Source organism: Cervus canadensis, chromosome 4 (genome assembly GCF_019320065.1).
Source record: "Cervus canadensis isolate Bull #8, Minnesota chromosome 4, ASM1932006v1, whole genome shotgun sequence".
Taxonomy (NCBI): domain Eukaryota; kingdom Metazoa; phylum Chordata; class Mammalia; order Artiodactyla; family Cervidae; genus Cervus; species Cervus canadensis.
Window position 1 is genome coordinate 49,600,920 of NC_057389.1, and position 27,445 is coordinate 49,628,364.

The following is a 27,445-nucleotide window of genomic DNA, read 5'->3' on the forward strand; positions in this document are numbered from 1 at the left end:
ACACAGAATAAGTAGAAAGAAAAATAGTGAACCAAAACAAAAAATTCCTAAAATCTGCTATATACCATAATGATATCAGTATATGTAATCTCATGTATTTCCTTTTTCAGTTAATAATCCTTCAGAAAACTAAAAGCATTTAGTGTGGTTTTCACAGAATCATCTCTTCTCTGAAAAAAAGATCTATCTGAAATGTCCTGAAATGATTCTGCATTCTTTGTGTTACAGAAGTTATCATCTGAAAATTCTCCATTTGGTTTTTAGTTTTGGATTTTTTTTGTTTCAGTTTTTCAGTTCATTTAAATGTGACACAGCAAAGAAGGCTAGCTATGCCTAAGAGAAAAATGTGTTATTCATAATTATTTGAAAACTTTGCTTAGCAGTCCCCTGTCCCCACTGCCCAGAAGCCCTGGGCTCTACTCACAAGAAGGCCTCGCACATGGAACAGGTGTTGCCATGCATCTTCCCATCTGGGCCCTGGATGGGGTTGTTCTCTCGAGTACAGAGAAGCTGTCCATTCTTCCTGGATTTGCGGTATTCGCTGCACAGCTCCTGTGAAATCAAAGAGAGAAGTTTGAGCTGTTGAACACAAGTTGGATCAGATTGCAAAAAATCCTGAAGTTTAGACTTTTTTTCTCAAATTGGGTTCAGCCGTTGGTAAATTTTAGGATAACTTTGAGGACACAAGCAATTTTAAATGATGGAAGTTATAGACCCTCAACCTAGAAACAGTTATCTATGCACATGTGTGCATGCACACATATAAACAAATACACAAACACAAACTGTATTTGTGTTTCATATGGTTTTAGAGAATTTATGGGTACCCTGATTGCCATCTATGGATTCCAGGTCCATATGCCTCTGACTTGATGCAGAAAGTCCTCTTACCTCAAAGGAAGGTGTAGTCTCAGTTTGTCGTTTATTTCTTGATTCAGCTTCCTTCTTTTTCTTTTCTTTTTCTTCTGCTTGGCTAAAAGAGAGTCATTTAAAGAGAAATGAGTAAGAATTCTAGAATATCCAGATTGAAGTGATCTAAAGTACTCAAAATATTTGATTATTACAGTTGATATATATTATGAACTATGTATGAACTGTTGGGCATATTGGTGTGTTTGCTAGTGATCTGTCACATGATGTCAGATGATTTCATATCCCACTCCACAAGGGTGTGATCCTTGTTTCAGATCATTTACACTCCCATGGGAACTCAACCAGCGAGTGATATGCAGGAATCATTCCTGGATTATTATAACATTGTGCTAAAATGGGTCACACACACACACACAAATGCCACTGACAAGAAACAGACACAATTTAAGAAACAGAATAAAGCTCCGAGAGAGAGAGAGAGATGAAGCAGGAAGGACCGAACCCTCCCTCGTCTTCCCAGCAGCAGCTCTACTCACAAGAAGGCCTCACACATGGAGCAGGTGTTGCCATGCATCTTTCCATCTGGGCCCTGGACAGGATCGTTCTCTCTGGTGCACGGGAGTTTCCCATTTCTCACAAACTGGCGGTATTCACTGCACACCTCCTGCCAAAATAGAGAAGGTAATCTAGAAATACATTTCATCCCCATTCAAAGCAGAAGTTCAAAGCATCTCCATTGGTAGAAACTAATCTTTTGAGTCCAGGACGTTAGTTGTGTTTCTCTCAAATATAAAATTCAATTCAAGGAGCAAAACTCATGATTTGCTAAGAGATGGAAACAAACAAGACATCAGAGGATGCATAATAAAAGAGGGAGGCAAGTAAACTCTACTACACATAGGATAAAATAAGTGCAAACATACAGGTCCAAGAAAATCTGAGTACTCAAATGTTGGGACCATGAAATCTGATGGTGGAAATCAGGGAAGATGTTTTCTGGGAATTAGAATAATTTGAGTGAGACTTTGAAGAGTAAGTAGGATTTTCCTGGTTAAGAAATAAATTGAGAAACACACATTTTAGATTGCTAAAATAAGTTGAAGAGCACATGTTGGAAACTACATGGCATATATAGCAGCACGCGAATTTCTGAACGACAGTAAGGAGCCAGATAAGAGAGCTAAGGAGATTAAAATGCATCCTTTAGTTGATAATGAGTTATTTGTGCATTTTAAGAAGAGAAGTAGTATGATCTGGTTCATATTCTGAAACCTTAGTCCAACTGTGTTAGGGAGAATGGCTGGATAAGAAAAAAAATTAGAAAGGGAGGATTAGACTTCTATCATTTAAACAAGCTACAATAACTTACATAGGGCCATGAAAATGAATATTGTTGCATTTCAAAGGTAAAAACCATGTTTTTCCCAGTTGTGTAAGGTATTTTTATCCCAACTCAGATGTGAAATTTCAAAAATTCACCTGTAGAAAATACACACTAAGTGTCTTTGAAAACTGAGTAGTAAAAGCTAGCCCAGTCTGTACATGATGAAAGTAGAACTAACACTCTTTTTATTCCAGACTGCAAATAAGTCCTTTTCTTTGTACAGAGTTAGTCTCTGAAGCAGCAAGAATTGATCAGTGTCCCATAGCATGCATCTCACTGTCATCTCCAGATTGAAGGGTTAAGATTTTCTGGGGACTTTGGCAGGGTAGTATGCCAGCATTTAGGCTCTCTGAAGTATGTTCAAATTACAGTCTACTCACTGCATATGAGGGTGCTTTTCCAGCTTCTCTTTTACTTCTTGCTCTTGCTTCAGCCTTTTTCTTTTCTTCTGCTTCTGCTTGGCTGAATGAGAGGGCGAAAAAAGGACAAATCCATAGAACCAAACCCAGGCAATGGTTTCTCCATGTTCCTGCACTGCTAATCTGTCCTCTCTCCTTAGGAATGAGCAACTTGCCCCCTTTATCACCACATATTAATGAGAAAAAGCACAAGAGCCTCCATTATGGTAAAGTACCATATCTTCTTCATAGTTTTTGCTTAACATTGAAATAAAGATACCAATACTTGTGGATCTGGGAGACTTGCTTTCTGAAAGTTACCTTTCTTGACCATGCTCAGAAAAGGAACATCATCAGCATTCATCAAGGAGATACCAAAACTAGTAGCTTGGTGACATTATACCTGGGGGCTAAAAGTGGCCTTAACAAAGCACACTGGTCCCCTTGTTTCACAGACACAAGGTGAAGTAGTGAGGGCTTTGCTTATAATCTCAGGATATGACCACAACTAACCAAGAGCTTTCATTTCAAGTCTATATTCAATCTACCACTTCGTGTATACCCTAGCTTTTATTAATTCACTTTGTATGTACTGCCTACTCATGACTGTGTACTCTATAAGGAAATGTAGGATGGATAGAAAAAGATTAATAATTGCCATACCTTGATAAGCCAAATGAGCCTCAGTTTGTTTTGTATAGTGGAATTGTATGATATGTACAGTTAACTGATGGTATTTCAACCATACATGGTTGTCAGTCAAAACAAAAGGCCAAACTAAATGTAGTGAACTACTTAATCTGAACTCAATCAAATAAACTGAGCCCAATCCCAGACTTTGAAACCAAACTCAATTATAACCTACTGAGAAATGTCACATTATAAAAAGCAACATGTACTGTTATTTTATGAGTTCATGGATGTTTCATGGACAACTTCAATAATCAATTTCTGCAGTTTAAGTGTTAATTTGGGGAAGACTAAATGCCTATAAACTTGTACAACAGGTTCACAATATGAAGCTTCAGCAGTAGGAGAATTTGATATTTGTGTAAATCAGGATGTTCCACTGCCAAGGAATAGACATTGGGGAAAACAGACATCTTGGCATAAATAGCTCTAGATACTTACTCCCGCCTCTATTATTAACATTCTCTGTGAAACTTCTTCAGCTCCCTCCCCAGAACAGGCTAGTTCTATTAAATTACTATAGCATCCTTTCATTCCTCAACATTCTAAAAGTCTGTACTCACTAGAAGGCTTGGCACATGGAACACAGGTTGCCGTGCATTTTCCCATCTGGCCCACGAATAGGGTCGTTTTCTCTGGTACAGAAGAGTACTCCATTCTGGGCACGATCCCGATACTCACTGCACAGTTTCTGAATAATGAAGATCAGACAGTTTAGAGATGGTTCTTCATTTATAAATGTATGATATTCTTTATCATAGATGTTGGCAAAGAGGAGTTAGGGATAAAAAAATAAAACTTTTAGGATTTAGAATTTTCCAAAAATTTTGTGGTATTTCTCCTTAAAAGATTCATTCACTTAATTATTCAACAAATGTATTAAGTTAGAGGGATTAAATATGAATGTGATTTGGCCCTTTCATGTTGAATGAAGAGGATAAGGGATTACAGTATAAAAAGCTAAGGGATATGACACATGTCTAAATTAAGTGTGCACCAGCATAAAGGAAAGAATGATTCAAGGAAGTTCCCAGAAGAATTTATACATGAGTTGTATCTTTAGAATGTGCCTAGGAAAACAATGTGGCAAAAAATGTACTATGGGAGGAATTAGGATATTAAAAGACAGAGGTGTAAAAGAACAGGTTGTTTTGAGATAATCTATCACAGCCATGAGTACAGTGGCTAAAGAATTACCAGGACACAAAGAGGAAGGTTTGGGAACTGGTCAAAAGGTGAATTTGAAGATAAGTCAGAATCAGACCACTAAACTTTGAAAAGACTTCTGCACTTTATTCATAGGAAACAGGAAAACAATATTTATAGCAGAGAAAAATCTAATCAGATTTTTGTTTTAAAAAGATTATCCAGTCAGATGTGTGGAGGGTTTAAGTGACTAAAGACTGAAGTTAGGGAAACTATAGAAGACGAGGGAGGGAGAGAGGGAGGGAGAGGGAAGGAAGGAAAGGAGAAGAAGGAAGAAATTGAAAATGAAACATAAAAGAATAGCTGGGGGGCATTTGATAGCTAAAATTAAAAGGACTTTGTAACATAGAATTGAAGGGAGAAAGTCATTGAAACTGAGACCTTAACGATAAGAGTTACATGACAGAAGGTGGACTAAGGGAGTGAGCTATTTTAAATAGAGTTTCTTCATGGAGTGAAATGGTCCAGTATACTTTAAACATTAGATTTCCATAATGCCATTGGTTCATGTTTCCTACTCTGAAAACAACATGGAAGATGAATCTTGAGGATTGAGGAGGATGCTGGCTAGAAGTATAGAGACCAGGCAGGATGCCTATGCATCAATGCAGAGGAAAGCTGGTAGGTTTCTGAGCTAAGACGGTGAGTGAGTGAATGAAAATCGCTTGGTCGTGTCCAACTCTTTGCAACCCCATGGGCTATATACAGTCCATGGAATTCTCTAGGCCAGAATTCCAGAGCAGGTAGCCATTCCATTCTAAAGTAAAAGACACACACACACACCGTATAAAAGTCATAACTAAGTTGATCAAACTAATCCTTACCTCAGTATCTCTTTTAACTTTTTCATCAGGCTTTCTCAAGTTTTCATCTGCTTTATTTTTTTCTTCTGAAAATTGCCGTATGCTGGAGACAGAAATGAAAATAAGGGAATGAATATAGATGTTTTGAATCTTCAAGAAGCAAAACAGTCATTTAGATGCAGGTAGAAACAAACAACTAAGTGTTCCTGAGTTTTAGAACAAACATTTTCAAATCACCCTAAAGCCCTTGATTAAATTGAAATCTTTACTATTTTCCCAAAGAACCCCTTTCATTTTGCCTTCAAGTTTGCTGTTTGCCATTTCTTCCCATTGTAGCTATCTTTTTTTTTTTTTTTTGTCATCTTCTTTCTTAAATCTCCCCCAGCTTAAATTCTACCTTCTTTAAGAAGACATCCCATACCTCAGAGTGGAAATGAGTTATACATCTTTTACTGTGTTTTCATATTGGATATTCTTCTCTTATAGGATAGTCTTTATTCTCTCTTGCAGAGAGAGTGTGTGTGCGCACACACACACGTGCGCATGTGCATACACATCCGTGTATTGATGTTAGCCTTAAGCTTCTTGAGAGCAGGGATCTTTGTCCATACATTCATCCATTATTTATTCAACCTTTGGTTAGCAATTATTTTTTGGCAAGCATTAGATAGCATCCTAGGCATGTAGTATAGTAGTTTGTGATATGAGCACATACTCTATCTTCTTAGAACTTACAGACCAGTAGAGCAGAATCAATAGATAGTACTCAAAATAATTATACACGTATAAACTATTATGATTGTTATGAAATTATTAAATGTTATAAAGATTGAATTTAATCAGTGATTTTAAGAGATCTTATCCGAGGAAGTATAATTTTGATATGCAGTACACAGAAGAGACATTAGCTGACCAACAGAAGAACTAGCAGTCCAGAGGAAAGAGCTTATAGAGTTCAAGGATCTGAAAGAAAAGTGTGATGAGGACTTTCCTGAGCCATCTTTATATATGTCCTAATTTATGTGTTGTGGGATTTGCTCTTTTCCCAGGGTCAGATGTCCAAGATGAAAAGATAGAGTTAATCTAGTTCACATATGAACATGAATTTTTTGTGGCATCCCATCTATTCTGCCACAGTGGGGTAATGTATGTATGTGTGCGCTCAGTTGCTTAGTCGTGTCCAACTCTCTTGTGACCCTAAGGACTGTATAGTTCTCCAGGCTCCTCTGTCCATGGAATTTCCCAGGCAAGATTACTGGAGCAGATTGCCATTTCCTACTGCATGGGATCTTCCTGACCCAGGGAACAAATCCACATCTCTTGTGTCTCCTGCATTGGAAGGCAGATTCTTTACCACTGCACCACCTGGGAAGCCCTAATGTGGTAATTACTGAAGGAAAATAATCAGTCCTGGTGCCTACTTTTAACTCTCCATCTGTACATGGGGTTGCAAAGAGTGGGACAGACTGAGCACACACACACTCTGACTAGCTCACAAGAAGGCTTACAAAGGTTATGGGAAGAAATGTTAAAAGTATTTTGTGATCCAGTCATCTTACTGGAAACTAGAATTCACTTGTATTAAAAAAGAAATATTAGAGCTTGCTTGTTAGGTGGCATTATGATTTGTAGAGGACATAACATTGGTCAGAAATTCTCAACAGCAAATCTTCCCATAAACACTGTTCTTATCCATCATTTTAGTCAATCTTCACTTCACCTCTTGATTCACTCCAAAGAAACCACATCTATACTTACAAAATTTCAGCACACAGGGCACATTTGTTGCCATGTATCCTGCCATCAGGGCCACGGACAGGGTCACTTTCCCGTGTACAGAAAAGTCTTCCATTCTTCACTTGGTTTTCAAATTCCTTGCAAAGATCCTTTAAAAAAGACAAGTAATTACGTTTAGCACTTTTCTACCCTTTAACCTAGAAAAATGTATATCATGTATTTATAGTCAAAGAATGTTATATCCAGAAGGTGTTCATAAACAAAAGAATATATTAAGGAGAGTTAATGAGAAAATAGAAATTATATTGTCAAATTACTTGGTACTTGTATCTACTATGTGGTATATATACTAAAAGGTAAAAGAGCCTAGGAAAGAATAAGGCTGAGGAAATATTTTCTAAGATCAGATAGTTACTGTTAACTTTCAAATCTGTGAAAAAAATAAATAAAAGATCTGTCATGGGGTTCCAAAAAAATAAGAACATAACAAAACACAGCAGCCAGGACAAAAGAAATGTTGCCAATAAGCAGAATACAGAATCTGTGAGATAAGATATTTAAGAGCTACTTAATAGGAACAAGTCAAGAACAATCTGTGTAATCTGCAAGGGAAAAGGAATAAGATGGTACCCAACAGCATTATGCTTACTCTGTTTTTCACTCTGTGGATCATTTTAATTTACTCTTCCTCCTTTATCAGTGTTCATTTCTAACACTGCAGGTGGAAACCTCAGAGAGTGAACCTAATTTTCTTCACTTTTCACTTAGAATTGTGGGCCATCAAGACTAATCTTTATCTTTTGTTGTTGTTCTGTTGCTCAGTCGTGTCTGACTCTTTGTGACCCCATGGACTATAGCACTCCAGGATTCCCTGTCCTTCACCATCTCCTGGAGTTTGCTCAAGATCATGTCCATTGAGTCAGTGATGAAAACCAACCATCTCATCCTCTGTCATCCCTTCTCCTCCTGCCTTCAATCTTTGCCAGCATCAGGGTCTTTTCCAATGAGTCGGCTCTTCCCATCAGGTGGCCAAAGTATTGGAGCTTCAGCTTCAGCATCAGTCCTCCCAATGAATATCTACAGTTGATTTTCTTTAGGATTGACTGGTTTGATCGCCTTGCAGTCCAAGGGACTCTCAAGAGTCTTCAGCACCACAGTTCGAAGGCATCAATTCTTTGACAGTCAGTTTTTTTTATCATCCACCTCTCACATCCATACATGACTACTGGAGAAACCATAGCTTTGACTAGACGGACCTTTGTTGGCAAAGTAATATATCTGCTTTTTAATATTCTATCTAGGTTTGTCATAGCTTTTCTTCCAAGGAGCAGGCATCTTTTAATTTCATGGCTGCAATCACAGTCTGCAGTGATTTTGGAGACCAAGGAAATAAAGTCTGTCACTGTTTCCATTGTTTCCCCATCTATTTGCCATGAAGTAATGGGACGAGATGCTATGATCTTTGTTTTTTGAATGTTGAGTTTTAAGCCATCTTTTTCACTTTCCTCTTTCACTCTCATCAAGAGGTTCTTCAGTTCTTCTTCGCTTTCTGCCAGAAGGGTGGTATTACCTGCATATCTGAGGTTACTGATATTTCTCCTGGCAATCTTGATTCCAGCTTGTGCTCCATCCAGCCTGGCATTTCATATAATGTATAAGTTAAATAAGCAGGGTGACGACATACAGCCTTCACATACTAAAGGATTACTGGTCCCATTTTGGAACCAGTCTGTTATTCCATGTTCAGTCCTAACTGCTGCTTCTTGATCTGCATACAGATTTCTCAGGAGGCAGGTAAGGTGGTCTGGTACTCTCATCTCTTTAAGAATTTTCCCCAGTTTGTTGTGATCCACACAGTCAAAGGCTTTAGTGTAGTTAATGAAGCAGAAGTAGGTTTTCTTCTGGAATTCTTTTGCTTTTTCTGTGATCCAGCAGATGTTGACAGTTTTGATCTCTGGTTTGATCTCTGGTTTCTCTGCCTTTTCTAAATCCAGCTTGAATATCTGGAAGTTCCCACTTCACGTACTGTTGAAGCCTCGCTTGAAGGATTTTGAGCATTACTTTGCTAGCATGTGATATGAGTGCAGTTGTGGGGTAGTTTGAATATTCTTTGGCATTGTCTTTCTTTGGGAATGAAAACTGACCTTTTCCAGTTCTGTGGCAACTGGTGAGTTTTCCAAATTTGCTGGGATACTGAGTGCAGCACTTTACAGCAACATTTTTTATGGTTTGAAATAGCTCAACTGGAATTCCATCGCCTCTACTATCTTTGTAGTGATGTTTCCTAAGTCCCACATGACTTCACACTTCACGATGTCTGGCTCTAGAGGAGTGATCACACTATCATGGTTGTCTGGGTTATTAAGATCTTTTTTGTATAGTTCTTCTGTATATTCATCTACTTATTCTTAATTTCTTCTGCTTCCATTAGGTCCATACCAAATCTGTCCTTTATTGTGCCTTTCTTTGCATGAAATGTTCCCTTGGTATCTCTAATTTTCTTGAAGAGCTCTCTAGTCTTTCCTATTCTATTGTTTTTCTATTCTATTTTTTCTATTCTTCTGTTTTTCTATTGTCTTTCCTATTCTATTTCTTTGCATTGTTCACTTAAAAAGGCTTTCTTATCTTTCCTTGCTATTCTCTGGAACTCTGCATTCAGATGGGTATATCTTTCCTTTTCTCCTTTGTGCTTTGCTTCTCTCCTTTTCTCAGCTATTTTTAAAGCCTCCTTAGACAGCCATTTTGCCTTTTGCATTTCTTTTTCTTAGGGGTGGTTTTGATCACCACCTCTACAATGCTATGAAACTCTGTCCATAGTTCTTCAGGCACACTGTCTATCAGATCTAATCCCTTGAATCTATTTGTCACTTCCACTGTATACTTGTAAGGGATTTGATTTAGGTCATATCTGAATGGCCTAATTGCTTTCCTTAGTTTCTTCAATTTAAGTCTGAATTTGGCAATAAGGGGTTGATGATCTGAGCCACAGTCAACTCCTGGTCTTGTTTTTGCTGATTGTTTAGAGCTACTCTATCTTTGGTTACAAAAAGTATAATCAATCTGACTTAGGTATTGACCATCTGGTGATGTCACAATGCAGATTCGTCTCTTGTGTTGCTGGAAAGAGGGTGTTTGGTATTACCAGAGTGTTGTCTTGACAAAACTCTATTAGACTTTGTCCTGCATTATTTTGTACTCCAAGGCCAAACTTTCCTGTTATTCCAGGTATCTCTTGACTTCCTACTTTTGCTTTCCAATCCCCTATGATGAAAAGGACATCTTTTTTTGGTATTAGTTCTAGAAGGTCTTGTAGGTCTTCATAGAACTGTTCAACTTAAGCTTCTTCAGCATTAGTGGTTGGGGTATATACTTGGATTACTGGGATATTGAATGATTTGCCTTGGAAATGAACTGAGATCATTCTGTGGTTTCTGAGATTGCACCCAAGTACTGCATTTCGGACTGTAGTTGACTAAGAGGACTATTCCATATCTTCTAAGGGATTCTTGCCCACAGTAGTAGATATATCTATTTAGAAAACCTAAGAAGGTTGTGACTTAATCCTAAAATTCTGAGGAAGTCTATATCCACAAATTTCCTGATTGATGCTTTCAGTATTTTAAAGGTTTCTCTCTGTGTTTTCAAAATTCTATTAGATGAGGGCCATATATGTATACACATAAATATATATGCATATATATACCAAAATAGTTTTATTTAATTATATATATTATAAATATATAAAAACTTTAAGATATATATTTATTCCAAAACATTACTTATATACATCACTATTCATATATATATATGCCCCCATCAAATAGAATTTTTATATATATATGTATGTACACACATATATCTATGGGCTTCCCTGGTGGCTCAGATGACAAAGAATTCACCTGCAATTCGGGAGACTTGGGTTCGATCCCTGGTTGGGAAGATCCCCTGGAGTAGGGCATAGCAACCCACTCCTGTATTTTTGCCTGGGAAACCCCCATGGACAGAGGAGCCTGGCAGGCTACAGTCCATGGGGTCACAAAGAGTTGGACATGACTGAGTGATTAAGCACAGCACAGCATATATATATATATATTTACACACACACGCACACACAATATATGATTATTCTATGTTTGGCCATCTATTTCAATAAGCATATTTTATGATAACATATGTTACTATAATACAATCCATAAAAAATGCTTCTCCTGGCCTTTTTCAACTGTATGACCCTCATCTTACCATTTCAGCTAATAACAAGACGAGCCTAAAGAGTATGGTTTATTCATTGCAGCATCATTTACAATAGCCAAGACATAGAATAACCCAAGTGTTCATTAGTAGATGAATGGATTTAAAAAATGGATATGTACATATATACAATGTATGTGTGTATATGCATATATATGTATATGTTTGTATGTATATGTATGGAATATTATTCAGTGATGGAAAAGAATGAAATCTTGCCATTTACGACACTATGAATGGTTGTAGAGGGTATTATGCTAAGTGAAGTAAGTCAGAGAAAGTCAGTTACTACATGACTTCCCTTACATGTGGACTCTGAAACAAAACAAAATAACAACAAATGAACAAACAAAGCAAAACAGACTCATAGACACAGAGAACAAACAGGTGGTTGCTAGGGGTGGGATGGAGGTGAAATAGGCAAAGGGGATTAAGAGGTACAGATTTACAGTTATAAAATAAATAAGCCATGGAGATTTAGAATGCAGCATAGGAAATATAGTCAATAACATTCTAAGAACTTTGTATGGTGACACATGGTAATTAGACTTATGGTGACCATTTTGAAGTATATATATAATATGTATTATATGTAATATATGTATTATATAACATATAGTATATATTTGACAAGTATATATATATATATCAAATCACTATGATGCATACCTGAAACTAATGTGATACTGTATGTTAATTATACTTCAATTAAAAACCTTATTTAATAAAAGAGTGTGATTTGGAGTCAGAAGTGAAATTAAATTGTGGCTCTGACTCACTAGGAAACCGTAGCAAAGTCCCATCACCTTTGAGACTTCAGTCTCACTACCAACACAAAGGAGGTTTTCAGAACAGCTGCTCTTTAGGACCTTCCCTAGATCTAGTATTCTCTAATTTAAAAAAATAACTCATATTTCACTAGGATACTTTAAAAGAGAATCTAATGAGAAGATACTTGTTTTTGGAGGAGTAATGGGTATGCTCTCAACTTCCTGATTGTAACAATCTAGGAACACAGACACAGAAGACTGTCACCTGATAATCAGCATGGCAATAAAATTAATGCTCAATGGTTCCCATAAAAGAAACAATGATAATTTCAGTTTATAAGTTATGATTCATCCAAGGAGATTCTAAAGAAGCACTGTGTGATCAACACACTGACAGGTTGATCATGGGGTAAGTACTGAGCCATCACTCTAATGCAGTCCCATTCAACAAAATCACATCTAATGACCCCATCAAAACAATGACCCCAGCCATTGAGAGTAAAAGAAGGAAAAGTAGCTGAGACAGGATGAAAGACAAAGGAAAATAAACTGTCTGTTGATGAAGTAATAAAATGTTGATCTCAGAAGATGACCCAAAGTGTTAAACTGAGATTTAACAACCACCACAAAAGAAGTGTTTTTGAAATCTCAGTGAGTGTTGAAGAAAGTATTGATAATTATGAATGTTCTGTCTTTCTTAAACTCTGAGTGCCCTGTTTAGGCTGGGGCATTTGATTCATTGAATTGCATTATGAAGTGGAAGTTCAGCTCTTAGCTACCAAGAATTGGACCTGCATGTCCCTTTAGGAAAACATAGGCCCTACAATCCACAAAAATAGTATCCTTATATTAGCACAAAAGAGTGCAGGACACAGAATCAGAATCCAACAGGAGGGTACGATTGAAATCATTTACCCAGCCTTCATATTTTACTAATAAGAAAATTGAGACATGGACAGAAGAGATGAGTAGCCCAGTTTCACACACTCAGAACAGGACTAAAACTCAAGTGTTCTCACTTTTCAGCAAAAGACTTCGTTGTTGTTGTTTAGTCACTCAGTAGTGTCTGACTCTTTGTGACCCCATGGACTGTAGCCCACCAGGCCCTTCTGTCCACGGGAATTCTCCAGGCAAGAATACTGGAGTGGGTTGGCACTTCCTTCTCCAGGGGACCTTCCCAACCCAGGGATTGAACTCATGTCTTCTGCATTGGCAGGTGGCTTCATTACCACTGAGCCACCAGGGAAACCTTATTACCAAAATAACTACCATCATTTTCATTGACAGTAAGGTTTAATAACCTTGGTGATTTAAGAAATCTAGGCTATGTTACCTACGATGAGTATTCAATTAACAAAAGGAATAATTTTTTCATACTAGATTGAAAAGCTAAATCATCAAATAATTTGAAAAAACCTTAATTTTAAAGGTATTTTAAAAACCACAATATCAGTATTTGAAGTTTTTGTTTAATTAGAAGCATGACCTTTATAAATGCAGGCCTCTCTGAACATAATAACCATAATGGAAAAATGAATAACTAACTTGTGTTAGTAGGATTATACATAAAATATACTAGTGAATATACTGTTTAAAAGACTCTGGAATTGTTTTAAAGTTATTTCTGTCAAATTTATATTATGTTGCTTTTTAAACTAACCTAGTCAAAGCAAAAGTAATTTAAGCCAAAGAGAAGACTGGTGGAAACGAAATAGTATTTAATTTGCATAAATTTGGTATTTTTTTTTTTTTTAAGCAAGGAGAGAAATTGCACATTTTGAGCTTTAGGTGGGAAAAGCTATTTTAATGTTGAATCTAATGATTAATATACTAGGAAGATTATTCTAGGAGTAGCATTATAGGAATTCAACTTGGGGAACTTTAAGGAAAAAAGCTCAATATAACGATGGACAGTGACATTACTGAATTACCTTAAAGGTTCAAGTATAAGTTGTTAATATTTATGTCCACAGGAACTAAATTATGTTGATGAGAAATTTACCTTTTCAGCACTACGTCGAATTCTAGTTTCATTTTCTCGCTTGGCATTTTCTTCAGCTTCTTTTAAGCTGTCAAGAAAATAGTTGATTGATTTATGACTGTATCAGATTTTTCAGTGTCCAGTTCTGTGCTCAGCAGTTCTATATTCTGTGCTCTAGCTTGCTAAACCCATCCACTTACATGAGACAAGCTTTCCCCTGTTTTGAGTGTTTGAGCCAGAGAATTGCCAGAGATAAGGGTGGGTGTGAAACTGACTCACTGACAGTCAGTTAGAAGCTTTGTTCTGTAACACTGGATGGGTGTGACTAATTGATTGACAAACATAAGATTGTCAGGAAAACTTGCTTTAACAGGCAGAACCAAGAGCTTTAAAACACCGTGACAAGGGTGAAACCAAACTAAGCATCTGAAGTACATGTTGTCAAACACACCCTTATGTATAGCTTTTTATACCTTGTAAAGTATTTGTTTGTCTTCATGTAGAAGCACCCTTGTCACTAAAAAGTTACATTGAACAAAGCTTGGAAATCCTTTCAGATCTGTTGTATAGTTGCAGTCTCATCTTAGAAATAGGCATGACTATCTTAGTTCTATGGAGCAAGAAACCAACCAGGAGACAAGGAAGTCAAATTCTTTTTTAGGTAGGAAACGAAAATAAACACAAAATCACAGAATTAGGGCAGGTTTGAGCACTACAAGTGCATGCCTTGTAGATAAGAAAGTGGAAATGAGGTTGATTTCCTGTCCGAAAACCAGTTAGTCTCTGCTTTATAAACCTGAGAGGACATGCCCTTGAAATCCATAATGTGCTGGGCTGAGTCGCTCAGTCACGTCCGACTCTTTGCGACCCCATGGACTGTAGCCCATCAGGTCCTCTGTCCATGGGGATTCTCCAGGCAAGAATACTGGAGTGGCTTGCCATGCCCTCCTCCAGGGGCTCTTCCCAACCCAGGGATTGAACCCAGGTTTCCTGCATTGCAGGCAGATTCTTTACAGTCTGAGCCAACAGGGATACACAAGAATACTGGAGTGGATAGCCCATCCCTTCCCCAGGGGATCTTCTTGGCCCAGGAATTGAACCTGGGTCTCCTGCATTGCAGGCGGATTCTTTACCAGCTGAGTTACCAGGGAAGGCCTGAATTCCACAATAGCATACTGTAATCTTCAGAGACAGGGGCAAAGTTCTTTAATCTGTTGAGTCTTTCTCTGTCCTGATTTTAAAGATCCAACGATGTAAACAGAGCACCTTAAGGCTTTCGAACACACAGATTAGGGAGCCTGTGCTTTGTTTAATAGCCAGAATATTAAAGACTAACTGGATCTTATTCAGATCTGGGGCTCAGTGCTCAGGGAAGCATCAGGCACTGAGAGAAAGATTAACCCAAGAGTTCTTCCCTTTCATAAAGCCCACCCCACCTTTTATACAACTAATACATTTATGCACACGACATAATTATTTTCGACTGCCATTTTCAGTACGAGTATCTACACATGCCTGAATAAAGCAGTGCATGTCAAATGACTTATTTAAATTATTCCAGAAGAGAGCACCTTTTAAATTTTGAAATATTGTGCCGTAAACAACACTATGCACTTGTCATTATAATTAAACAAATTAACAGTCTTGAATTAGATAACTAGTACAATCACTTTATCCACTCCTTTTAAGAAACATTATCAGATAATATGAATTAAAAAGAGAAGAAGACACTGTGGGAGCAGGGACCATTTCACCCTATAAAGACCAAGGATAACATGCTTCAGGAAAAGGACTTTCTTGCTCCGTGGGGTGGTTCTCAGAACAGCAACCAAGTGCATCCTCAACCGCCTCACCTGCTATCCTGCGAGGGGATGAGGATACTTACAAAAGCTCAGCACACATCGCACACTTGTTGCCGTGCGTCCTTCCATCAGGACCAAGAACTGGGTCATTTTCCCTTGTGCATCCAAGTCTTCCATCCCTCACATAAGGCCGAAAATCACTACATATATCCTGAAGAACAGAGAAAGGAACTTGACATTTACCATCCTGATGGTAATGCTTACTACACTATCTTCAGAAATTTTATAGAGCCTAGTGGCCCTCTGCCCAGGACAGACTAGCTACCTGGAGCAGTGCCAGTGTGTAAAAGCAGGTCATTAAGTGCTGTGTAATTCACATGGTTAACCATAGAGCTCATTTACTTGTTTATTCATTTGTTAGGAAATGTGGATAACCTGTGATGTGCTAGAACCAAGGTAGAACACAGTCCTTGCCCTGAACTCGTTCACAATCCACTGGGTGACACAAAGAGACTTTTAAAATACAGTGTGCTACAGAGAACTGTATTGAGTATCCTATGATAAACCATAATGGAAAAGAATATTAAAAAGAATATGTGTGTGTGTGTGTGTGTATGTGTGTCTGAATCACTTTGGTTTACAGAAGAAACTAATACAACATTGTACATCAACTGTACTTCAATTTTAAAAACAACAAAAATATAGTTTAAATGAATCTGAAGAAAAAAAAAATACAATGTGTTAAATGTATCGGTGGAGGTAACCTCAGGTGCTGTGCTTGCATATTGGAAAGTCATCAGACTTTGACTTGGGAAAATCATCCAACTATCAAAAATCAAGTGTGATGTGTGTGAGACACTCACTCACTTCCCCTGTTATCACAGGCTCACAGAATTTTAGCATCAAAAAGAAGGTATGTGGTCCAATTCTCATTGTAGATATGGAAACACTGGTAAAGCGTGGTTGAGTAATCTGCTTGAGATCTTGACTGTCAGTGACAGGGGTTTCTACTCAGGTTCAGTAACTGAAGTAGATCCCTTTGTACAACACGTGTAGCTTTCTTTTTTTCCCTCCCTACCTCCTTTTCTTTTAGAAAAGCAGAAATAGAGATGAAAGGTCTAACCACCAAAGTAATCCACTCCAGTTTCAGGAACTATCAGTTGCTTTTCATCTAAATGAGCAGTATTCCATTTCAGGTGCAGCAAGAATTCTTTCTTTCCAACACCTCCATCAAAGAAGGAAGGAGAGAGCATCTTCTTTCTTTTCAAAGTCAGTCCCCCAGTGTTTCCCCCCAATCTGACATTTGTCCTCACCTGTTCTGGCTTACTGTTCTCACATTCTCCTTCACTTTTTATGCCAACTTGAGCTCTGGTTTCACTGAAATTCAAAGTTAGTAGACACAGCAGTTTAATATCATGGAACTTCTCAGCATATGCAGTTTCTTTTCATTGTATTTTGATCCTCCTTTGCTTTTGAAAATAGGTGTCACATTGCATTCTTTACTTACTCTTTCTAATGAAATCCCACTTCTATAAGTTACAGTCAAAGAAATTTGGAGAGCATTTTGGAGGTAAGATTCAGACTTGTAAATGCTATTTCCAGATTTTTTTTTTCCTGTTTCCAGAGAGGATCCATATCAGAAGAATAGGTAAGAAGTAAATCTTGTAACTAGATATTAGATCCCACCTAAGGAATTTTGTTGTTGATGATGATGTTATTTTAAATAATCAAGTTCAAGTGTATAGTATCCAGCATACTATTCTACCATTCTTTACTGGAGTTATGATAATGTTTTGTTTTTCATGGAAAATATATAAGGCCCTAATTAATATTATTCTGTCTAACAAAGCATTAAAAGCATGCCTGAGAACATAGTAGCACAAATATAAGATACATTTTCTACTCTAAAAAGATCTGTAGCATCTACATACCAATAAAAATATAATAAAAATAAAATTAAAAAAAACTAAGTAGTTAAAACTGAGGAAAAAAATTACACCAAAAGGTATCAGCTGAAGGAAAATATAAAAATTGAATTCCAGTGACATTACAGAGTTTCCTAGCAGACAGAACTAAGAAGGAAATGTAGTGAGCAAGATGATTCTCACTGTATAATTAAAAAGTTATATACCAGAAATGAGAGGCTTAAATAAGCTCTCCACACAAAACATGGTAAGATTCCCCACATAAAACAAGGTCAGAACTAATACACAGTGTGGTCATAATGGTGTTACAAATGCACTCCTAATAACAACTTGTATGTTCTTTCTGTGCCTATTTTTGCTTTCTGTTTCTTTTTGTTGACCCTTGGTGAAAGTTGAAGATATACTTTTAGTGTGTATTTCTGAAAATGCTGTCATGTGAGAGATCAGAGTGACTTAATTCAGTTGTGCTTGGTAAAGATATTTGTTATAAGGAGGGACAAAGCTTGTAGACCTCAAGACTGAATATTTATCAGCATTTCTAATTAGCCTTCTCAAACATTGGTGGTTGTATTTGCTAAAACTGAAGAGCAGCCAATTCAAGACGGAGATCATAAGCCAGAACCTGCAGAGCAGGTATGCCGTCTTGTTGGCTGAAGACGACTGATAACCAAACCTAGCACCAAGGGTGAAGAAAGAATTGAACAAGGACAAAATGTAGGGCAGAGAGATGCTTTAGCTATACATGGTGAACAATGAGTAGATGGGACAGAGTTAAGCATTAAGCCCCATTACCCCAATGTTATAAATTACTGAGATTTAGTAAATAAGTATCTTTTGATGATTAAATAACTCTCTATGAAGAAAAGATATACCTAAATAGATAGGTAGAAAGAAAACAGATAGAGAGATGTGTATATGTATGAAGAGAAGTGAAGTGCAAGTCACTCAGTCGTGTCTGACTCTTTGTGACCCCATGGTAGTCCATGGGATTCTCCAGGCCAGAATACTGGAGTGGGTAGCCTTTCCCTTCTCCAGGGGATCTTCCCAACCCAGAGATTGAACCCAGGTCTCCTGCATTGCAGGCAGATTCTTTATCAGCTGAGCCACCAGGGAAGTCCAAGAATACTAGAGTGGTTAGCCTATCCCTTCTCCAGCAGATCTTCCCAACCGGGAATCTAACCAGGGTCTCCTGCATTGCCTGCGGATTCTTTACCAACTGAGCTATGAGGGAAGCCCGTGTATATATATATATATAAATATATATTTGTGTGTGTATGTGTGTACAGATATAGATATATCAGATATATGTCTACTTCACAGAAAGTGTTAACCATCTGATTAACTGCACACAAGTGTGCTTTGTAAAATATAGAGTGTTGTATTACATACATATTTTTTCTCTTAAGAATAGTAAAAGAAGTGATCCTAATAATTTATAGATGACTAACTCCCATAAAATGAATTGTTACCTTAAAGATGTACAAAAATTGTGTCATAATTATACAGGGAACATGCTTCAGGGAGAAAACCTTCGAAGAATACTCACGCATTCATAGCACACAGCGCACATCTGTTACTGTATGTTTTCCCATCTGTGCCGCAGACAGCTGTACCACCAAGGGTACAGATAAAATCCCCAGCCCTTTCTCCTTGCTTGAAATCATCACAATTCAACTGCAAGAGACATAATCAAGGAACATCAAAATGTAAGAGAGAAGATATTCCTCAGATACATAACTAGATTAATATTTTAAGCCCACAACAGTATAATACAGTGGAGAAGGAAAATATAATAAGGAGGTTTCAGTGAGCTAACAAAATCATGAATAATTAAACATGGTCCAAGAACAGAGATATAGTCTAATTTCAAAAGAAATTATTTCAGTAAGATTTCAGACACCTGCTATCTGGGTGAGGTGGGCCAAGTCACCTCTCTGATATTTAGCAAACTGTTTGTCAAAGCCTGCCTGCCTTCTCTGCAGAGTAGTCATAGGGTCCAGTAGACAGTGGATATGAAAGCTCTCTGTAAACTATAAGCTCCAATAAAGTTTTTATAGTAGTATAGATTAGAGTAATGATCAAGAGCCAGATTGCTGGGTTCATAATTGTAAATCTGCCACTTACTAGTTGTGTGATTTGGGACAGTTACTTAACCACTCTATGCTGTAGTGTCCTCATTTGTAAAATGCATATATTACCAGATTCTCGGGCTTATAAAGGCATTTAAATGTATTGACACACATACAGCTCTTAGAACAGTACCAAACATATCCTGGCCATTTATTATTATTGTTGCTGCTGTTATTTTAAATGATTTCTGTGCTGATAAGCCAACAAAGCTAAACACCTTTTAGGGATGATGAGAGAAATTCCAAAATCTCTGCTCTAATAATATGACATATACAAAGTGACAAACCTGTTTGGTGAGGAAAACAACCACACTAGGTAACAACTGAAGACTAGTATTCAGGTCTCAGATTTGCCACCCACTCACTTCACCTCTTTGAACCTTACTTCCCTAATCCGAAAAATGGGAATTCACACCCGATCCACATTACAGTCTTGTGGTGGGAAAGAAAGAAACAGTTGTGAAACATTATTTGGCAACTCATTATTGTGACATAAGCTAGCTAAAGAAGACACAGAGTTAACTTGTATTTAATCTCTATCTAAAACCAAAGAATATGATATCACATTTATAAAAAAAAATTGTTGTCATTATTGTCATAACAAAATGTTTTAATTATAGATTTGAAAACTTAGAATATGGTCCTATGACCTAGTATGCCACACAATACCAAAGATAAAAGTAGCACAGACACAAATGTAAAATACATTTGTGAACCAGAAGATTATACTGAGGAACTCTCCTAGAAGACAATTAAAAAGGAAAATGAACTTAAACTAGGAAAGAAAATCTTTAAAACATAGCCCACTCTTCATGTCCTATGTTTAGGAAAAAGTTAAAAATAGAGAGAAAACAGGATGAGCCATGGCCATATGTGCTATGTTATTCATTTGGTTGTTCATTTATTCCTCAAAACCCATTATATATTTACTAGGCTCTAGGTATTCCACTAGACTATGACCCTAGCATAGCAAAAAATAGAATACATACTCCAAGGGATTTACATTCTATTGGGACAAGATAGACAGTAAACACAACAACTTGAAATTATAAGTGCTATGAAATATAGCATCCAGATGGTGGCTATTTTAAATATAGTGTCGAGACAGATCTTTCTGCAAAGGTAACATTTACTGTGAGATGAGATTAATGAGGAGGAGCCAGGCACTAAAGATCCGTGGGAAGAACATTCCTGGCATGGAGAATTGCAAAGGACTGGGGATAGGAACGAGATTCTCCTGCTTAAGGACCAGAGAGAAAAGTGTTGCTGGGGCATAAGGCAAAAGCAGGAGCATGAAGAAAAGCTGTTGATTTTCTCTCACAAATTATTTCTGGAGAATCTGCAGAAGCAAGGGGATAAGGATCCAAGCAATTTACTTGGGGCTGTCCCTCCTCTGCCCCTTCACCAGTGAACCAACAGCAGCTACTAAGTCACAGGTGTTGGCAGGGTGATGGGCAGATGAAAAGCCCAGCTGGGAGGTGGTGAGAACAGGTGCAAGCATTTACTACTCCACCTCCACCTCCTCCTCCAAACTCCAAGGGCTGGTGGGTCACAGCCCACAGAGAACACCTCTTCCTGATGCTGACAATTTCTGAGAGCTTACAGATGGATTCCTGACCTGGTCAAGAGGCAGCAAATTAGTCAGTAACACTGGTTCTAGAACCTTCAGCTCTGGCACTTAGCCCTTGTCGTCTCCTGACACTCACCAGGAGAGGCAGAGGCTGAAGCTTGGCCTTGAATATTTTCTAGCTCACTTTAGCAGAAAAAAAAAATTACTAAAAAAAATTAAAGTTGAAAAATACACAAATAGGATAAGAAAAGTAACTAAGAAGAGAGCAGGCAGAAGCAACAATAATAATACTTAATATATAGAATTCAGTCCAAAATGCATTATAGGTAACAAAGAAGGACACTACATGAGGGAAGAAAATAACAAGAAAGCATAATAATCATGAGCATATATTCAATAATGTAGGCTCTAAATATGTCAAACAATAAGCAATAGAATGTAATCATTACATAAATAAATAACTGATATTAGAGGTTTTAACACACACTTCTCAGAAACTGACATATCAAAGGAAAAAATTAAGATGCTTAAGTTATTAGATTTTAATAGAAAACTACATCCAAGAAACAGAAAATAAACAATTTTTTCAGAACATATAAAACATTTATAAAAGCAGAATATTTATCAGGCCACAAAGTTTTATGAAATTCCAGAGGATCACTGTCAAATGGCCTATGTGCTTTGAACATAATTCAATAACATTAAAGGTTAATTTTAAATGGAAAAATTATCACATATTTGAAAATCAAATAATGTATTAATAAATAACTTTGGGAGGGAGGAAAATTAAGAAATGATTGGCAAAGAATGACACATGAAAACACTTCAGGAGCAAATCTGAGGTAGATGATCACTGACACCTTCAAATACCCTTGTCATGAAACTTAAAAAATGAAAATTTAAAGACGAAAGTACTGCTCAATTCATTGTAAAATGAGCAGCAGAGCAGACATAAATAGGAATGAATGGCATAAAGAACAGAAACTATAGAGGAAACTAATATAAAAGCTAATGTTGGGCTTCTCTGGTGGCGCAGTAGTAAACTACTAAAGCACCTAGGGCCTGTGTTCCACAACAAGAGAAGCCACACGCTGCAACTAAAGGTAAGCCCCTGCTCAGTGCAACTAGAGAAAAGTCCACACAGCAATGAAGACCCAGCGTAGCCAAAAGTGAATCAATACTTTTTTAAAAAATCTAAGGTTATAGATTCTAGTACAACTGATGAAAGAGAAGATAACAGTTTAAGGATAGCAACTTAGCACCCATGCACAATAATATTAGAAATAATTGTATCACCATTGAGAAATACCGTTGAAGCATACTGTGTCTGTATGGATATCAAAATGGAGACATGGCTATAAAAATCATATAAAATATCTATACTGGGGTAATAAGCAGGAGGAAAGTTGAACAGATGAATAAATATTAACTGATATATTAGTCTGAGATATTCTCTCCCCAAAATGCCCCAGTTCAAATAGCTTTAAAATCCATTTTTCTAAAACTTTGAATTCAAGGAGTATGTACTAGAGGCACAGTTGCTTTTTTTTCTTAGCATATAGCAATTTCAGCCTTTTGATTGGGATGTCAAAACCATTTCACTTAATCAGTCATAGGATAGTATCTATATATGCTATGTTTCTATTTGTTTTCAATGCACTCTTGTTCTTTTTACTTCTTTTTTCTACTACTGCCTTATTTTGGGTTAAATATTACTAGTGTGTCTCTTTTATTCTTGTGTTGATTTTATGTATTTATTATACATGTCATTTCTTTTGTTTATTTTTAATTGCAGATATACATGTCACTTCTGATTGGTTGCTCTGGTGATTATAATAAGCATCCTAACTGATCACAATTTACTACCAATTAATACTTAATTTTAGTAAAATATAGAAACTTTGCCCTAATTGTAGCTCTATTTTCTCTATCCCTTTCTGTACTATAACTATCATATATGTTATATAATATTTGTACACCCAATAAAACAACATTATAATCATTGCTGTATATAATATCTTCAAAAGAAGCTAGGTGAAAATAAGCAACATATATTTATAGGGTATACCATATTTAGCATTTCTAGAGCTTTTTATTTCTTTGTATAATTCCAGGTTATCATCTGGTGGTCATTTCTTTAAACTAAAGAACTATATTATTACTTGTAAGATCTGTAGGCAACAAATTCTCTCAGATTGCATTGATATGGGAATATCTTTATTTTGCCTTAGTTTTACAGGATAATTTTTGTGGATATAGAATATTGGTTAACATTTTCTTTCTTTTAGCACTTTGAGCATCTCATTCCATTGCCTTCTGAACTTCATTATTTTAAATGACAAGCCAATCATCAATTATAACTTGTATATATAAAGCATCATTTTTTCTTCTGCTGCTTTTAAAATTCTCTCTTGATCTCAGCATTTTCATCATGAGGAGCCTAGGTGGTGGTGGAGGTATTGTTTAGTCATAAGTCATGTCTGAGTCTTTTGTGACCCCATGGACTGTAGCCTGCCAGGCTCCTCTGTCCATGGAATTTTCCAGCCAAGAACACTGAATTGAGTTGCATTTCCTTCTCCAGGGGATCTTCCCAACCCGGGGATGGAACTCAAATCTCCTGTACAGGCAGGCAGATTATTTACCACTCAGCCACCAGGGAAGCCTGAGCTTAGCTGTAAATCTCCTTTATCCAATTTAGAATTTGTTGAAACCCTTGACTATAAAGATTAATTTTTTCATCCAGTTTGATACATGAAAGTGAAAGTCACTCAGTCGTGTCCAACTCTTTGCAACCCCATGGACTACACAGTCCATGGAATTCTCCAGGCCAGAATACTAGAGTGGGTAGCCTTTCCCTTCTCCAGGGGATCTTCCCAACCCAGGGATCCAACCCAGGTCTCCCACATTGTAGGTGGATTCTTCACCAGCTGAGCCACAAGGGAAACCCAAGAATACTGGAGTGGGTAGCCTATCCCTTTTCCAGGGGATCTACCCTACCCAGGAATTAAAATGGGGTCTCCTGCATTGCAGGCAGATTCTTTATCAACTGAGCTGTCAGGGAAGCCCAGTAATTTGATACAATTTAAGCCATTTTTTCTTCAAATAGCTTTTCTATCCAGTCTCCCTCTTTTATTTCTGACATCCCTGTTTCACATGTATTGATATACTTGTCTCAAGGATTCTGTGACTCTGTACATTTTTGGTCAATATTTTTTTCCTTCTGTACTACTTCTGTTAAACTTTATTAATCTATCTACAAGTTTCCTAATTTTTTAACATTTGCTTTTATTTATTTATTTGGCTGTGCCCAGCCCCAGCTGGAGCACACAGGATCTTCGATCTTCATTGCAGCATGATGGATCTTTAGTTGTGGTACGCGGATCCTACTTTCAGCATGAGGATTCTTGGTCGCAGCATACAGACTCTCAGCCACAGCAGGTGGGATGTAGCTCCCAGACCAGGGATTGAACCAGGGCCCCCGGCACTGGGAGCACAGATCCCCAGCCACTGGACCACCAGAGAAGTCTCCTACTAATTCTTTTTTAATGTGGTCTCAGAGCTGCTTCTCCCTAGATCTGTGTAATTTAGCAGCAGGCCAGTGATTGGACACAGTTTATGCACAAACTTCTCAAAACCAGTAAAGTTTTCATCCTCCACAGAAGGACTTATGTATGTATGGAAGAATATTAAAAACTCAGGCTATTTTTATATCTTCCTCAGCATTTGCTTTTCTTGGGGATATTCTTGTGTCTTTTAAGTGCTTGCACATAGCTTCATGATTGCCCAGGACTTTGTGGATTGCTTAGTCCCTTTTTGCCTCTGCTACCCCTTTATGAAGACTTAGCCAGAAATATGCTTACTGCTACAACCCTAAGATCATTCTCCTTACTGGAGTAACCAAAAATATCTCTGGATATGACAGTTGCCCATAACTCCAAATTAAATAAACCCCTTTCAACATTGGCGATGCAGTTACTGATCCACATAGTCTTCTCTTCTTTGGTAGACCCTTCATATCAACCAAGCCATGGGAATGAGATGTGATTATCATTAAGCAAGAGGACCATAGACTCCCATCATTCTTACCCAAAGTTCAACAGTTTTTCAAACATAACTGATTATCAGATTAACATAGGCTGCTGGTCAATTTCTAGAGTGCTAACGTGGTTATTTTATTCAATTTTGTGTAGCATTATTGTTGTTCCTTGGGGAGGGAATTTGCTGAACTCCTGATTCAATAGTTTGAAGTGCCACCCCTCAGGGTAATTTTACACTGATTCTCAACCACATGAGAATAATTAGAATGGAAAAGTACAGACTCATTTCACTTATAAAAATAGCTTAAAATTTTCTAAATATTAACAATGTAAATTCAATAGTGTACTAAAAATGCAATGTGATTAGTACGATTTACTCTGAGAAAATAATGATTTGATATTAGTGTGGTTATCCAGAAATATATTATATTAATTGATTGAAAGAGAAAAATTGTAAAATTATTTCCATAGTTGCCAAGAAGGCATGTGATAATGATTAAAACATATTCAGAAGAATAAAAACAGAAAGGAACTTCTAAACTTTAACTAAAGTTTACAGAAAAAAATACCTATAGTAAACATTATATATAATGGAGAAACTTTATAGATATACGGCATTTAAGATAGGCCAAGAAATGGCAGTTTGAAGTTCATTATTATTGCTACTGTTGAACTAATGTATGAACTCTAGATTGTTGCCAATGATATAAGGAAAGAAAAAGAAATAAAGAAGTAACAAAATTGAAAAGGAAGTTGTAGAACTTCTATTATTTGCAGATGATGTGATCAACTTCCAAGAAAAAGACAAGAGAATTAACATGTAAAAAATAATAATTAACAAGGTATCATAAAGGTTTTTAATATAAAATCAACTTATAGAAATCAATAGAATTTGTCTATGCCAACAATAATCAGGTATAAATACCATAAACAACAAAAATACCACTCAAATGAGCAGAAAAATTGCCAATTTCCTAGGTCTTAGCAAAAACATAAAAATACCTATGGAGAATATTTTATGGATCTCATATGATATACTATGCCTTAACATGAATTAATGATATGATATACTATGCCTTTGGCGTGGCCAAGTTACTATTGTAAAAAGTCAATTTTATGCAAATTAATTTATAAATTCTCTGTAACCTGAACCATTTGAGTTCCCAAACTCAAGTTTGATTTTTTTATAAACTTAGTAAATTTTTTTATTTCAAATATTTATGTGGAAAATATACTACCTGTGCATAGGTAAGTCAACTTTGAAAAAGTGAGAAAGGGCAATTGCCTTATTAGTTATTAAAGAAATGAACTAGTATGAACAAAAAAGGAACTTAGAAACACATACATGTAACCCTACTTAATATACTAGAAAGCTGGAAACCTAAATCAATGAGAAATACTGAATGAATGAACTGATCAATTAAAAAACAAAAGTTTCTACATAGACCAAAGATATTAGTGATTAGAAATTATGGAAGTTCAGAAAACCTGGGTGGAAGGAATGGAAATCATGAAAAGGAGTCAAATTGAAATATTGGTTGTAGGCAAAACCAACAAGTCTTGTTGATGGAATGGATATCAGAATTATAAGGTTAAAGAATGACAGATACACTAATGAAGAATAGATTGATGATGCAAGAGAGAGGATGTCTCTAGGAGAAACTTTCTTGAACAGGTAGAGCATCTTATTCTGAAAGTAAGAGTCAGGGTTAATTTTTGATGGTAGAAATCTAAGCAGAGAGAGTAGATTGTTTTCTTTTATAATAAGGAGGAAAATAACAACAATAAAATTGTATAGTTGCATTAGTCTATTCACAGACATGTAAAAATCTAGACAGAAATTACTTTAAGGTACACAGCCAAATATTAACTGCCTTAATTTATAGGTA

At 36.7% G+C, this 27,445-nt stretch overlaps 1 protein-coding gene across 3 annotated transcripts in view; it reads right to left on the reverse strand.

Moving 5' to 3' along the window:
* Positions 1–27,445, reverse strand: part of SPINK5 (serine peptidase inhibitor Kazal type 5) — an 83,517-nt gene that overhangs the window by 47,459 nt on the left and 8,613 nt on the right. For all 3 annotated transcript variants that reach the window (XM_043465058.1, XM_043465057.1, XM_043465059.1), the window contains exons 5-15: positions 19,367–19,494; positions 17,209–17,272; positions 15,979–16,106; positions 14,115–14,181; positions 7,113–7,240; positions 5,376–5,457; positions 3,909–4,036; positions 2,638–2,719; positions 1,410–1,537; positions 892–973; positions 425–552 (exon numbers count right to left, since the gene is read on the reverse strand). In XM_043465058.1, the coding sequence (XP_043320993.1) occupies positions 425–552; positions 892–973; positions 1,410–1,537; positions 2,638–2,719; positions 3,909–4,036; positions 5,376–5,457; positions 7,113–7,240; positions 14,115–14,181; positions 15,979–16,106; positions 17,209–17,272; positions 19,367–19,494 (1,145 nt within the window). The remainder of the gene's footprint in view (positions 1–424; positions 553–891; positions 974–1,409; positions 1,538–2,637; positions 2,720–3,908; positions 4,037–5,375; positions 5,458–7,112; positions 7,241–14,114; positions 14,182–15,978; positions 16,107–17,208; positions 17,273–19,366; positions 19,495–27,445) is intronic.